The sequence below is a fragment of the Corvus cornix genome, chromosome 17, assembly GCF_000738735.6.
Source record: "Corvus cornix cornix isolate S_Up_H32 chromosome 17, ASM73873v5, whole genome shotgun sequence".
Taxonomy (NCBI): domain Eukaryota; kingdom Metazoa; phylum Chordata; class Aves; order Passeriformes; family Corvidae; genus Corvus; species Corvus cornix.
The window spans coordinates 929,770-942,472 of record NC_046346.1 but is presented as its reverse complement, the minus strand read 5'-3'; the positions used below and the strand labels follow the sequence as shown (position 1 = coordinate 942,472).

Sequence of the window (12,703 nt, the reverse complement as noted above, 5' to 3'; positions counted from 1 at the left end):
CCAGGGACAACTCAACATTACAGATCAGGGCGGTTACAGAAATGCCCATTTCTGCAGTTCCCACACTGCCTATCTTTTGGTACCGCCTGTATCTCGAAAACCGAGGACGCTGCCTGATAAAAAGCCTCTTTTGTCTGAGCAAACCCTTTGTAGAGAACCCGAGTACCTTAAGATGGTAAAATGCAATTGTAAACCATAAAAATTGGCAGGGACATTCAAGTGCAGATGCGGCATCTGCATACGGGAAGTGTAAAAGAGTCCCAAATGGTGCCCATAAACCCCGGGCAGGGACCGGCTCACAGGGGCTGAGCCAAGACACCCGCGGGGCACCGGCAGCAGCCGCGGGGCACGGCCGGGACACGGCGGGCGGTACCGGGACCCCGCGGGGCTGCCCCGGGACACTCGCCCGGAGCGCTCGGACGGACGCGGCAGCGGCCCCGCGGCGCCCCACACACCCCGCGGGGCCTCGGCACAGCGCGCCTGGATGCGGAAAACGTGATTTTTGTGGAACAAGTTAAACTCGCAGGAAACGCCGCACTGTCCGAGGGGACCCCGCTGCGGGCGGCGACCCCCGCGTGCCCCGCCGAGCCCCGAGCGGAACCTGGCGCCACGGCCCGGGGGGCAGCGGGGCAGGGCGGGCAGCGGCCCTTTGTTGCGCCCCGCGGCCGCGGAAAGTTGCGGGGCCGCATCGGGCAGGCGGAGCCCCCGGTACCGCCGGCCCCGCGCCCCGGCGCGTCCCCGGCCCGCGCCCCCGGCCCGCCCGGACCCCTCGCGTTCCACTCACCGCTGCGGGGCGGCCCCTTGCTGGCGGCGCGGGGCTCCGGGAGCTCCGCGGGCGGCTCCAGCTCCATGGCGGCGCCGGGGCCGCGCCGGGCCGGGCCGGGGCTCGGCGGTCTCAGCGGCCCCGGCGGCCGCGCTGCCCCATGGCCGCTCGGGCGCTGCTGACAGCCAGGGCCGCGCCGCGCTCGGCCGGGCCGGCCGCGCCCCGCCCCCCCGGGGCACCACGGGAGCCGTAGTCCGAGCGCCGCCCGCGGGGAGCCGGGGCCCGGCCCCGACGGCCGCGCCCCCGGCCCGCCCCGAGCCCCCCGCCCCGCCCCGCCCCGCCCCGCCCCGCGGGCTCCGCGCCCCGACCCCCCCCCGGCTCCCCCGGGCCGGTGCACCGGGAGCGGCGGAGCGCCAGGGGGCACCCGCCGGCCGAGCCCCGAGCGCTGCCGCGGCACCGCGCACGGCGAGAGGGGAACCGGGCAGCGGGCACAGGGAGAGGGGGGAAACGGGGCACAGGGCACGGGGCACCGCGAGAGGGGGGAAACCGCACAGCCCCGGCGAGGGTCCGGCCGGGCTCGCCCGGGGACACCCGCCTCCTCGGGGGAGGGGATCGGCCAGCCCGGGGCGGGACGAGCAGCCCCGGCACGGGGCACCGGGCAGCCCCGGTACAGCGGGAGCCCCGAGGCGGGCACGGCCAGCTCCACCCGGGGGGAAACGCACCGCCCCCGCGCCGCGGCGCCGCTGCTGGCGCCGGTACCGCCGCCGGGACGGGGCGGGGCGGGACGGGACGGACGGGCGGACGGGACGGGCGGCTCCTCCCCACCGCCGGGACGGGACGGGCCGGGCGGAGCGGGCGCTCGGTGCGGGCGGTCACCGCCGCTCTCGCCATGCGGACGCTGCTGCTCCCCGCGCTCCTGCTCCCGGCGCTGGCCGCGGTGCGCGGCACCGCCACGGTAAGGACGGCCCGGACCGGCACCGGCACCTACCGGGGTCGGGACCGGGATCTCGATCGCGGCCGGGAGCGATCACGGCGGTGCTCGGGAGCGGGCGGGGGTAGCCCCGTCCCTGTGGGACCGGCCCGGTGTCCCCGGCGGTCGCTGCTCTCTGTGCCCGGGCGGAGCGGCGGGGCCGCAGCCCGACACGGGCAGCGGGCGGGGGTCCCGGGAAGGGCGGGGGTTCGGGTGCCGGTGCTCCCATCGCGGCGGGGGCTCGGCGCAGGGAATGACCCGGGCGGTGGGCGCGTTCGAGCGGTTGGTTGGAAGGTGCCCAAGCCCCGGCGCTGCGGTGATGGGCGCTGCAATGAGCGACTCCGTGCCAGAGAGAACAGCCCAGACAAGCCTTCCCCCGAGGGGCTGAGGAGCAGGAGCGGGACCGGGAGCGGGGGGAGCCAGCCTCCCCCGTGGATCCAGGAGCCCTCGGTTCCAGCTGGAAGACGTCTCCCACGGGGTCAGTGGCCGTAGCGGGGCCGGAGCAGGGACACCGGGACCCAGCCCAGAGGAATGGTAGTGGGAGCAGCTACTGCAGGATCACCAAATGTTATAAAGAAAGGATTTCCCAAGACATTTGGTGGAAAACGACGCTAACACAGCTGTTGTCGGCAGCACTTAGCTTGGAACAGATATCCAAAGCCTGGAATGCCCTGTTGCTGGGGTTCCCGGCGGGGTGCCAGGGGTGATGCTGGCAGGACTCAGAGATCCACGCGGTGCCGTCGCCTCCTCCATCCCTCCCTCCCCACAGGTGCTGCCTGCTGTGCTCAGAGGTGTTTTCTCCGTTCTTGCCGTTGGATGAGATCCCATCGGTGGGCATGTGTGTGCCACACAAGCGCTTGGCATGGCTGTGTCCCCGTGACCAACACGGGATACCCAAGCAGCGCCAGAGCCTGGGGCCTGGCCGCCGTCAGCCACGGCCCAGCCCTGCCAGCACTGTTCTGCCTCAGCTGCAGGACGTGTTTGACACCTTGTGCCAAGCCTGGGAGGAGGAGGAAGAGGAGGGTGACATGGTTTCCCTCCCGTGACGGGGACATGCCTTCCAGCAGCTGTGCCAGAGGAGTGCATTGCAGCAGCTTATCAACACAGTGTGTTTTCCTCCGAGACGAGTCCTCTGGCAGCAGCCACAGGACAGCTTAAAAGCTGGCCAGGGGTCATTGTCAAAGGTCCTGCTTTCTCCAAATAATGTCACAAACTCTGTGCTCACATGGATGCTCTTGCAAGAGGTTCCGGAAACCAGGAAAATTACCCAGCTCATAAAACTTCGAGTGAGAAAACCCTCAGCAAGGTGCAGGGACACTCTCCCACACCAGCCACGGGTGTGCAACGCCTGTGGAGCTGGGACCCACTCAGGGGGAGAGGCAGCAGCCACTTGCTAGCACCCTGGGCTGGGGTCTGCAGTGAGAGGGGGGTATCCAGGGAAAGAACCACCAGAGCCCCTGCAGGGCTGCATCAGCCCCTCACACAGGTTTTTTGGGGTGCTCATGGATTCCCACCTGGAGAAGGCAGAGCAGCATGAGCTGCCTCCTGCACCCATGTCCCAATCCACCTGTGCGCTGTTAGGGAGAGGGTCTGTGCATGCCCTGGTGTGGGCTGTCCCCTGGAGTCGGGCACAGGCTGGCAGAGGGCACCCAGCCGATGTACCACGGTGGGTGACCCACACAGAGTCTCCCCACGTGGGAGCCTGTTTTTTAATACTTCCTTGCTTATGGGCTTTTCTGTGTAAAAAGAACATGCAGCTCCTGTTTAAGCAAGCTGGCAAACAGCAGAGCGAGGTTTAGTGTTACGGCCCCACTGATGGTGGGCGGCTGCCCCAGCCACGATGCAGAGAGACACAGCCCCACGCGGGATGGAGGGAGATGGAGCCGGGCGGGTCTCTGGGAAGGGGCTGGCCCTCCGTGCCGTGGGAGAGGCTCTGTGTGCAGTGTCACAGCTGCTGTGGCTGCTCCGGTGAGTTGGCGGCTCTGGACACCTGCCTGCTCACCACAGCGTGCCAGGGCCGAGGGAGGGGATGCACAGCCCAGGATCACCTGCTCCCTCAGGAACGAGCTTCCAGCACAGGCAGCTGCAGCCCTGCCCTGCAGAAGGTGCCGGGAGCAGGTGGGGTCACAGCATGTGCCGGGCTGTGCTGCAGCAGTGGCACCTTCACCGGTCCTGGTGCTCTGGGTGCTGGCAGGAACGGGGAACCCCAGCTTGGAACTTAAGTGGGACTCCAGTGGGGCACGCCAGGATCTCACATGGGATTCCCACAGGGATGTGTGAGTGCACCAGGAGCTCAGGCAGCGCCTGGACACGGATGGACATTGCTGGTGGCCAGGACAGCCCATTCCGGGCCCGGGAGCTGCTGGGTGTGTGCAGAGGGGCCGGCAGCTCGCGGCCGGGCTGTGAATTGTCCTGCCTGTTTGCACAAGTGCCGGCGTGGCCGTGGGGGAGGTCAGGGGGCCCGGGGACGTTCGAGCCTGGCGAGGTGGTGTTTGGGGAGGGCGTCCTTGCCCCGCTCCCTGCTGAGAGCTTGATTAGATTCTGCTCAATTTACAGCCCTTTGGCTTCCTGGTGTTTTCCTTCAGCCAGCAGGACCTGGTTTCCCTTTGAACGAAAGAGGTTTTTTTGAAACCCAAAACGTGTGAAGTTTTGCAGCCCTTCAGAAAGGGGAGGAACCCCTGGCCCGTGTGGGCTGTGGGGAGCTGTGGGGAGCTGGGGGTCCGCGCCCGGCTCAGGGAGAGCCACTACCCCGGTGCCACCAGCGCAGGGAGGAGGGTCCCTGTGTGGCCATGGGCGCTGCCTGCAGGCAGGACACGGACCCCACGGGCCTCTGCCCTTTCCCACGCCGCACTGTGCTCCACTGTGGTCCGGGGAGGACCGGGAGCCAGAGCTCAACTTGTTTCCCAGCTCTGCCACCGTTCTGTTTCCCAGGATGAGTCAGAGTCCCTGTGGGCAGAGCCCTCTCCCTCCGGGGTCACTGCACTGCCTCTCCCTGTTCTCCCACCCTCCCGGGTGCTCGGAGCAGGCGCATCCCCGCTCGTGGGACGGCCAGAGCAGCCTGGCCGTGCTCCTGCCAGCCCAGGCGGCCCCCGCGGGTGCACAGCCGGTGGCAGGGGGTGAGAGGGACTGCTTCCCCTGTTCCTGAGCACAATGGGAGAACTGGGCTAAACCAGCCGAAAAGCACCCTGGGCTCTGTAGCGTGAGTCAGGGCCATGTGTGGAAACAAGGGAGTCCTTGAACGTGTGCCTCGGGCCATCGCGGCAGACTGAGGGGCCGAGCTCACCCCGAGGTGGCTGCATGTCACCACAAACAACGAACCCTGTGTGGGCTTGGAGCCGTGGTGTGGGGGCACAGAGGCGCTGCTGGGTGTTCTTGCCACCATCCCTGCTCACTGAGGTCTTGCTGGAGGCTGAGAAACAGCCGCAGAAATGAGACTGAAGTACCTGGGCCACGAAACACTGGCGGCTGCAGGGATGAGCAGCTGCCTGGGCTTCGTCACGGTCAGCCTGGGTGCAGAGTGGTGGGACAGGGTGCTCTGGACTAGGCAATGCCTCACGCTCTTTGGGGCACAACCATGAGCCCCAGGGGCAGTGGGAGATCTCTGGGCAAGCACCAGTGAGGGAGTTGGCTGTGATGGTCTGCTGGGGCTGGCAAGGCCCTGTGGGACACCCGGCTGGGACACCAGGCTCATCACGTGTCCTGCAGGCTCTGGGTGATGTGGACCAGGTCCGGATGACCTCAGAGGGCTCCGACTGCCGCTGCAAGTGCATCCTGCGGCCGCTCAGCAAAGACGCCTGCAGCCGCGTCAGGAACGGCAGCGCGCGCGTGGAGGATTTCTACACCGTGGAGACGGTGAGCTCGGGGACTGACTGCAAGTGCTCCTGCACCGCACCCCCCTCCTCACTCAACCCCTGTGAGAATGAGTGGAAGATGGAGAAGCTGAAGAAGCAGGCCCCTGAGCTCTTCAAGGTATCTATGGTGTGGTGGGACTGGGGGCTAGACCCTCTCCCTGCGCTGCGCAGCCGCGCCCCTGCCCCATGCCCCAGCCCTTACCCCAGGCCCTGTCCCTGTGCCCCCTCTGCAGCTGCAGTCCATGGTGGATCTGCTCGAGGGAACGCTGTACAGCATGGACCTGATGAAGGTGCACTCCTACATCAGCAAGGTGGTGGCCCAGATGAACACGCTGGAGGAGGTGAGCGAGCTCCAGCAGCACCATCCCCGCAGTGCTCCCCACTGGGTGGCTCAGGGCCGTCTGTGAGCTCCCTGAATGGGGCTGCAGCCTCTCCTCTCCTGCAGACCATCAAGACCAACCTGAGCAGGGAGAATGACTTCATGAAGGAGAGCGTCCAGCACCTCACCGACCAGATGAAACGCTACGAGAACTACTCTGACATCATGATCAGCATCAAGAAGGAGATCTCCAACCTGGGCTACCAGCTGCTGCAGAAGGATGCGGCTGCCGTCCCGGAGAGCAAAGCACAGGTACCCCAAGGCACAGGTACCCCCGGGGCCCAGCCCCGTGCAGGCACAGTGGGTGCTGCCACGCAGGGCCAAGCTGCCCCAGGCTTGTGGCAGGTACATCGGGGTAACCCCTGGGCTGGTGCCTGTGCCCTCTGCCTGGCACGGTGGCAGCAGGGAAGAGGAGGGCATGGGAGGGAAGTGGGTCTGACCAGGCTGTGCCCCCCAGGACACAACAGGTGGCCGAGAGAAGGAGGCAGGACGGTACCCCAGCACCCGCAAGGCACTGGGGGACAGGGCAGGCCCCCGACTGCCCAAGGAGAAGCCGCTGAAGCCTGAGAAGCCCAAAAAGGAGAACACCAAGGCCAGAGCGGGGTCACAGCCCACGGCCAAGCCCAAGCCCCTGGCGCACCAGCAGACTGTGGTCCGAGGCATCACGTACTACAAGGTTGGGCAGGCAGGAGCGGCCGAGGGTCCGGCCGGCAGCCGCGGTGAGTCTGGAGATGGGGCAGGGCTGGGGGGCTGGGAGGGCACCTCTCCCCGAGGCAGAGGGCCAGGGCCTGCCCCTGCCAGCACACTAACCCCCAGCTTGTGCCCCCACAGAGGGCCCTGTGAGAGGCGCAGTTTTGACAGAGCAGCAGGAGGAGAAGGGCCCCCTGTCCCCCTCAGCTGAGGGCACCCCAGCCCAAGCTGTTGCACAGACGGAGACCACCGTGCCCAGCACCACGGCTGCGCCCAGCACCACCCCGGCCCCCCGCAGCACAGCCCGCAGCCCCCCTGGCCCTGGCCTCAGGCAGGGGGCTGACAGCACCAGGGGCCCCGAAACACCAAACAGAGGTGGGTGAGCGGGGGCAGCTGGGACAGGGCACCCGGACCTGTGGTCCCAGTGCCCGTGGCCAAGCTAAGCCAGCAACAGTCTGCCATGGGAAGGAGGAGCAGTCAGCTGCCTGGGGCAGGGATAAGCCGTCCTCTTCCTCCCCCTCGGTTCCCAGTAAAGGAGGTGGAGTGCGAAGGCACCATCGAGTCAGTGGAGGCCCCCATGGAGCACCACAGCTACGGGCGCAATGAGGGGGCCTGGATGAAGGACCCAGCAGCCAAGGATGACCGCATCTACGTCACCAACTACTACTATGGGAACAGCCTGGTGGAGTTCAGGAGCCTCGACAACTTCAAGCAGGGTGAGGGTCAGCGGCCGAGTGGGTGAATGGGTCCTGGCTCCTCCTGGGTGGGTGTCCAGGGCTGTGTGACACCAGCTGTGCTGGGCCCTGGGGTGGTGGGCAGCTGAGGGGAGCTGGGGAGCATCCACAGGGCAGCAAGGGGGACACAAGTCCCCTACTGCTGCCAGCGTGCTCTGGCCATCATGCATGGGACCCCAATGCTGCAGAGGGTCCCAATGCCTCTCCCACCCACTCACAGGCCGCTGGAGCAACCTCTACAAGCTGCCCTACAACTGGATTGGCACTGGGCACGTGGTGTACAGAGGGGCCTTCTACTACAACCGTGCCTTCACCAAGAACATCATCAAGTACGACCTGAAGGAGCGGTACGTGGCGGGCTGGGCACAGCTCCATGATGTGGTGTACGAGGACACAACGCCCTGGAAGTGGAGGGGCCACTCGGACATTGACTTTGCCGTGGATGAGAGCGGGCTTTGGGTCATCTACCCCTCTGTGGACTATGACTACTCACAGCAAGAGGTGATCGTCCTGAGCCGACTTGACCCTGCGGACCTCTCGGTGCGCAAGGAGACCACCTGGAAGACGGGGCTGAAGCGCAACACGTACGGGAACTGCTTCATCATCTGTGGCATCCTCTATGCTGTGGACACCTACAGCCAAAAGGAAGGGCAGATCTCCTATGCCTTCGACACGCACACAGACACGGAGGCAGAGCTCCGACTGCCCTTCCTCAACCACTACTCCTTCACCACGCAGGTCGACTACAACCCCAAGGAGAAGGTGCTCTATGCTTGGGACAACGGCCATCAGATGACGTATGGGCTCCACTTTGTGGTCTGAGTGCCCGGGCGGGTCCCACTGCACTCCTGCACCCACCCTGCGCTGTGCCTGGCTGGGGCACCCTGACGCAGCCTGGCCCTGGCACCCCAACTCCAGCCAGGGCTTCGGCAAGAGCCCGGCTTTCAGCCCAAAACCTTCCCCATCTGCTATGCCCATCACCTGCACCATGCCCACTGCACTGCAGGGCAGGGAGAGCACGCAAGAGCAGCCCCCAGCAGACACCCCCATGACAACGTGGCCCCTGGGGCTGTGGCAGCTCGGCCAGCATCGCCTTCCCAGGGACGCAGAGAGGAGCCCAGTCCCGCATCCCTCTGCCACTGCTGGCACCGCCCGCCCTGCACCAGCGCACTGAGCTCCTCCTGCACTGCCCCCAGCCCAGCCACACTCCCTGCACACCCACCGGGACCGCGCGTGCCATCACTGCCAGCTGCCACAGTGCCAGCGCCGGGATAGCCCCGCGCCCTGGCCTGCGCCAAGCCCTGTGGGCGGGCAGGGCCCCTCACTGCCAAGCACCAGGAACAGGTGCCAGTCGCTATTTTAGGAAATGTGGCTAAGATGCCTTTGCTTTTGCTGATCATGAGCTTGTTATTTAAATGTGTTCACTGGAGCCGTGCAAGTCCCATTTGGCAGCAGGTGTGGAGGAGCCTGCCCAGGGTGTCGTGCCCGCACACCCACCTGCACACCTGCCCTCACACCTGCCCACACCCAGCACTGGACAGGGCAGCCCTCGGGCCTCTCATTCTCCATGTGAGGCAGAGTGAGGGGCTGCAAGCGCTTGGCTTGGTTTTGGTCATTTTAGACATGAACAGTATTAAAACATAACAGATGTGAGAGCGGGCTGTGTGTGTTGTCATTTGTCCTGAAGCTGAGCAGGGAGGAGTGGGCAGGGTGGGTGCTTGCTGTCTGTCCCCATCCCTCACTGCCCCTGTCCCTCGCCATCCTTGTCCACTAACCCGACTTGCATGGCCAGGAGTGCCCAGAGGTTGCTGTCCCATGTGGCTGCTCTTGACCGCACACCTGACAGGCACATCTGCCCGCACCCAGCCCAGGGCGGGCACCCCACGTTCCCCCAGCAGCACCAGCACGGTGCCACGGCAGTGCAGAGGCAGGAGGATCCCGGCGCAGACCCGGGACAGCAGCCCCTGCCGGGTCCTGGGGAAAAGGAGCTTCGGCACTGTCCAGTGTGAGCCGCAGCCCGAGAGCCGCTGGGAGCCGAGGCGGTGCCGGGGCGCGGAGCAGCCGAGCGTGGGCACGGCCGAGCAGCTGCCCCGGCGCTGCTGCAGAGCTTGGCAAGCGCGGAGCTGCCGGGGGCCCCGGGTGAGAGCAGCCCTCCCGTTCCTGTCCGTGTGCGAGGGCAGCGGCCCTCGGCCCCGGCTGGTGGCCACGGGCGCCTCGCGATGCGGAGCTGGCACCGACCGTGCCCCTGGATGCGGAAAGGTTTCCTACTGCGAAGACCTGAAGCCGGTGCCAGGCGCGGGGCAGCCTGGCACCCCCTCTCCCGGCCCCACGCTGCTCCCAGCTCTGGCTCACGGCAGCACCGGCCGCCCCTGCCCCGACCCCCGCGCTGGCCGTGCACTGCACCCCTCGCTTGGCCGCGGGTTCTCGCCACCAGAAAGGAGCCGGCCGACTTTTCCCCCCGACTGGGTCCCTGCCAGGCTTTTATCTAGCGATCCCCAGCAAATCCCTGTACAAACAATACGGATTTCTGACATTTTTTTGTGGTAAAGTAAACTCCCAGCACATCTCTAATTCCAGGGCTTTGTTGTTCTTCCGCAGGGGCTGCCGTGGCTCCGCGCTGTGCTGGGCTGGGCTACGGACACCCCTCCGCTCCCCTCGGTCAGAAAACACGGGAAGGGAGGAATGAAACCCACGTGGCCAGAGGACTACCTTGTGTTGGGTCCTTTGGGCTCTGGTGGGGAGCTTCAGCCCCAGCAGCCCTTTGTGAGCTGATCCTTGTTCTGGCACGGGTCCACGATGGCTGGTCCTGGTCTCTGGTCCCAGGTTCAGTCACAGGACAAGGCAGGCTGGAGAGGACAGGGGTCCCTGAGCAGGACAGAGTGGGGACATGTGGGTGAGGGCAGGATGGGCTCCCGCCGTGATGGGCGCTGCTGACTTCCAGACATTCCTCCTGTGCGTGGCCGGCACCACCTCGGCTCATAACGTGATTAAAAGATTAAAATCTCTCAGTTCAGCAGCAAGCAGCAAATGAAGCTTGAGACAGGGATGTTGGGGGCCTGTGGTGCCCGAAGCCCCCATGACAGTGATGTGGTGGCTGGGGAAGGGCAGCCGAGGCCACCTGGGCAGGTGGCTCTGGTGCCACAGCCCTCGCTCCCAAAATTCCCTCCTGTCCTCGGTGCAGCTGGGCAGTGAGCCCTGACCCCCCCGCCTCCTTCTCAGTTACTGGCCGGGCTGGTTTGTTTGTGGTGGTTTTGCCTCCTTCCTGGCCCTGCTGCCCAGGCTGGCGTCCTGCTCTCCCCACGGTGCCAGCCCAGTGCTGGGCTCTCTCGGGGCTGAGGTGAGCCAGGCGTGGCCAGTCTTTGGGTGGGCAGGATGTACAGTGGGCAGAGGATGGCACCAGGTGACATCCTGGCCAGAGCCTGCCCATGGCTGCAGTCTGTTGGCACCCACTGAGGGTGCACCAAAGCCTCGGTCCTTGTTCCACCCCAGGAGCTGCCTCTGCCTGGATCCCCTGCAGCTCAGCTTGTCTGGGCACAGCCAGGCTCCAGGACCAGGGGCTTGGCAGAGGGCTCTGCTTGGGATGTGGTGCCCAGCCATGCCAGCAGCCTCCAGCTCTCCCTCGGGGAGCAGAAGGCTCAGTGCCACAGCCCTCATGCTGTGCCCCCACCTATTTGCTGCCCATGCTGGGACACACTTGGTGGGAGAACATTGGTGCCACCAGGGCCTCTGGTCAGTCTCCAGGAGCTGCAGGGAGGTGCAGGGACGTGGTGTGATGTGGGGACACAGGTGCCAAGGCTGACAACCCCGAGCAGCTGTGGGAAAGGGCTGGGCAGAGGGTGGTGGGCGGTGGCCGGAGGGAAGGGAGGGGAGCCACAGGCCTTGGCAGTGCCGCCGCTGACTCACTCACCAGTGGAAACAGAAATCTTTCCCAGGCTTACACCACCAGCTCCACAGCACCCGGGCCTCGGCATGGCAGCCCCTCGGATTGGCAGGGTGCACCTGCAAACACCCCTTCCCTGGCAGCACCCACGGCACAGCACGGCAGGGAGGAGCGGGCTCTCGTGGCTGGACTCTGCCCAGCCTGATGAATGGGCTTTCTCCATCTCCCTGCGGATGTACAGCCAGGCTGGCCGGGAGCCAGGAGCTCCAGCACGCAGCAGCCCTCAGCCCCAGGAGCCCCAGGGCCACCTTTGCCCGGGAGCCCCGAGGACGGCGGGAGCAGAGCCCCGCGGCGCAGGGCCTGCGTCCAGACACTGCCTGTATTCATGGAGCAGCAGGACCAGGGCAGCGTGGGGGCAAGTCCTCCCCCAGACTGGCCAACAAAACGGGCATTCAGGGCCGGGCGCAGGCGGCTGCCCTGAGCAGACCTGGGGTGTCCACGAGGCCGGCGGGACGCGGCATTTCCCTGCCAGGCCTCACAGCGTGGGGCTTGTGGTCACCAGATGCACCCGACACGCTGCTCACACGCAGCCACGCAGGGCCAGCTCTTCCCAGCATGCATGTGCTGGGCATGGCACGGCCAAGGGCACTGGGACGTGCCCAGGTGGTCACTCCCAAGCTCCCTGACCCGCAAAGCACTTGGCATGTCCCTCCATGTCCCGCTGCCCACACATCCCACTGCGTGCAGACACCAGGGTCAGCCCTGTGGTAGCACTCAGGGCAGCAGCCAAGGACCACCCTGAAGGAGGAAGGTGACAGGGACAATGTCAGGAGTGTTAGGAGACCTGGGGTTTGTGTCCATCGCAGCAAACACCAGCCAAGGGAGGTGGGTCCTAGGCTTTCCTTGGCAATATTTGGTTTTCAGTCAGACTCAATCTTGAGGGTCTTTTCCATCCTAAAAGACTCTGTGATTATACAGCTCACATCTGCCTTGCCCCCTCTGCAGCCCCTCCTCCCCAGCCCCCCAGGCCCTGCCCCAGCTGCAGAATCTGGTCCAGGAGTGGGTGCTGCCAGCTCCCACAGTCACCATCTGCTCCGGGCCGGTCCCGCTGTGCTGGGCAGAAACATCTGGTCCCGTTGGATGCGTTCCAGGGCGCAGGGCCAGGGCTCCCTCTGCAGCAGCACCAGTTTGGGCTGTGCCCTGCAGCCAGTCAGCAGCTGCTCCTCTGTCCTCATCCCCGCCCGCGAAATTATTTATTTGTTGAAGAACGTCTTTTCCTGGGAAGTCTCTCCAGTGCTGAGGGACATCTTCATCTACAAGGAGCAAATAAACAGTCTGAGCCTCCGAGGTTCTGCTGCTCTGCAAACACCGGTGCTAAACCCAGGGCCAGTGTCGGCAGCTGCGCAGGGTCAGCGCTGGAGCGCAGCAGGGTCCCA

General features: G+C 65.8%; 2 protein-coding genes across 4 annotated transcripts in view; one reads left to right on the top strand and one right to left on the bottom strand.

Annotated features, from left to right (window-relative positions):
* The window catches only part of NR6A1 (nuclear receptor subfamily 6 group A member 1), a 76,444-nt gene extending 75,578 nt beyond the window's left edge, over window positions 1-866 (bottom strand). For 2 of the 3 annotated variants that reach the window (XM_039561663.1, XM_039561664.1), the window contains exon 1: window positions 785-866. In XM_039561663.1, the coding sequence (XP_039417597.1) occupies window positions 785-851 (67 nt within the window). In that variant the 5' untranslated portion in view covers window positions 852-866. The remainder of the gene's footprint in view (window positions 1-784) is intronic. The other variant, XM_039561665.1, reaches the window with a different exon arrangement.
* Window positions 867-1,591: 725 nt separating this feature from the next.
* Window positions 1,592-9,040, top strand: OLFML2A (olfactomedin like 2A). Its single transcript, XM_039561803.1, has 8 exons — window positions 1,592-1,718; window positions 5,439-5,702; window positions 5,818-5,925; window positions 6,030-6,215; window positions 6,421-6,682; window positions 6,795-7,028; window positions 7,184-7,369; window positions 7,608-9,040. Exons 1-8 carry the CDS (start codon window positions 1,653-1,655, stop codon window positions 8,207-8,209), a joined length of 1,908 nt encoding a protein of 635 aa, XP_039417737.1. The 5' UTR covers window positions 1,592-1,652; the 3' UTR covers window positions 8,210-9,040.
* The last annotated feature ends 3,663 nt before the right edge of the window (window positions 9,041-12,703 follow it).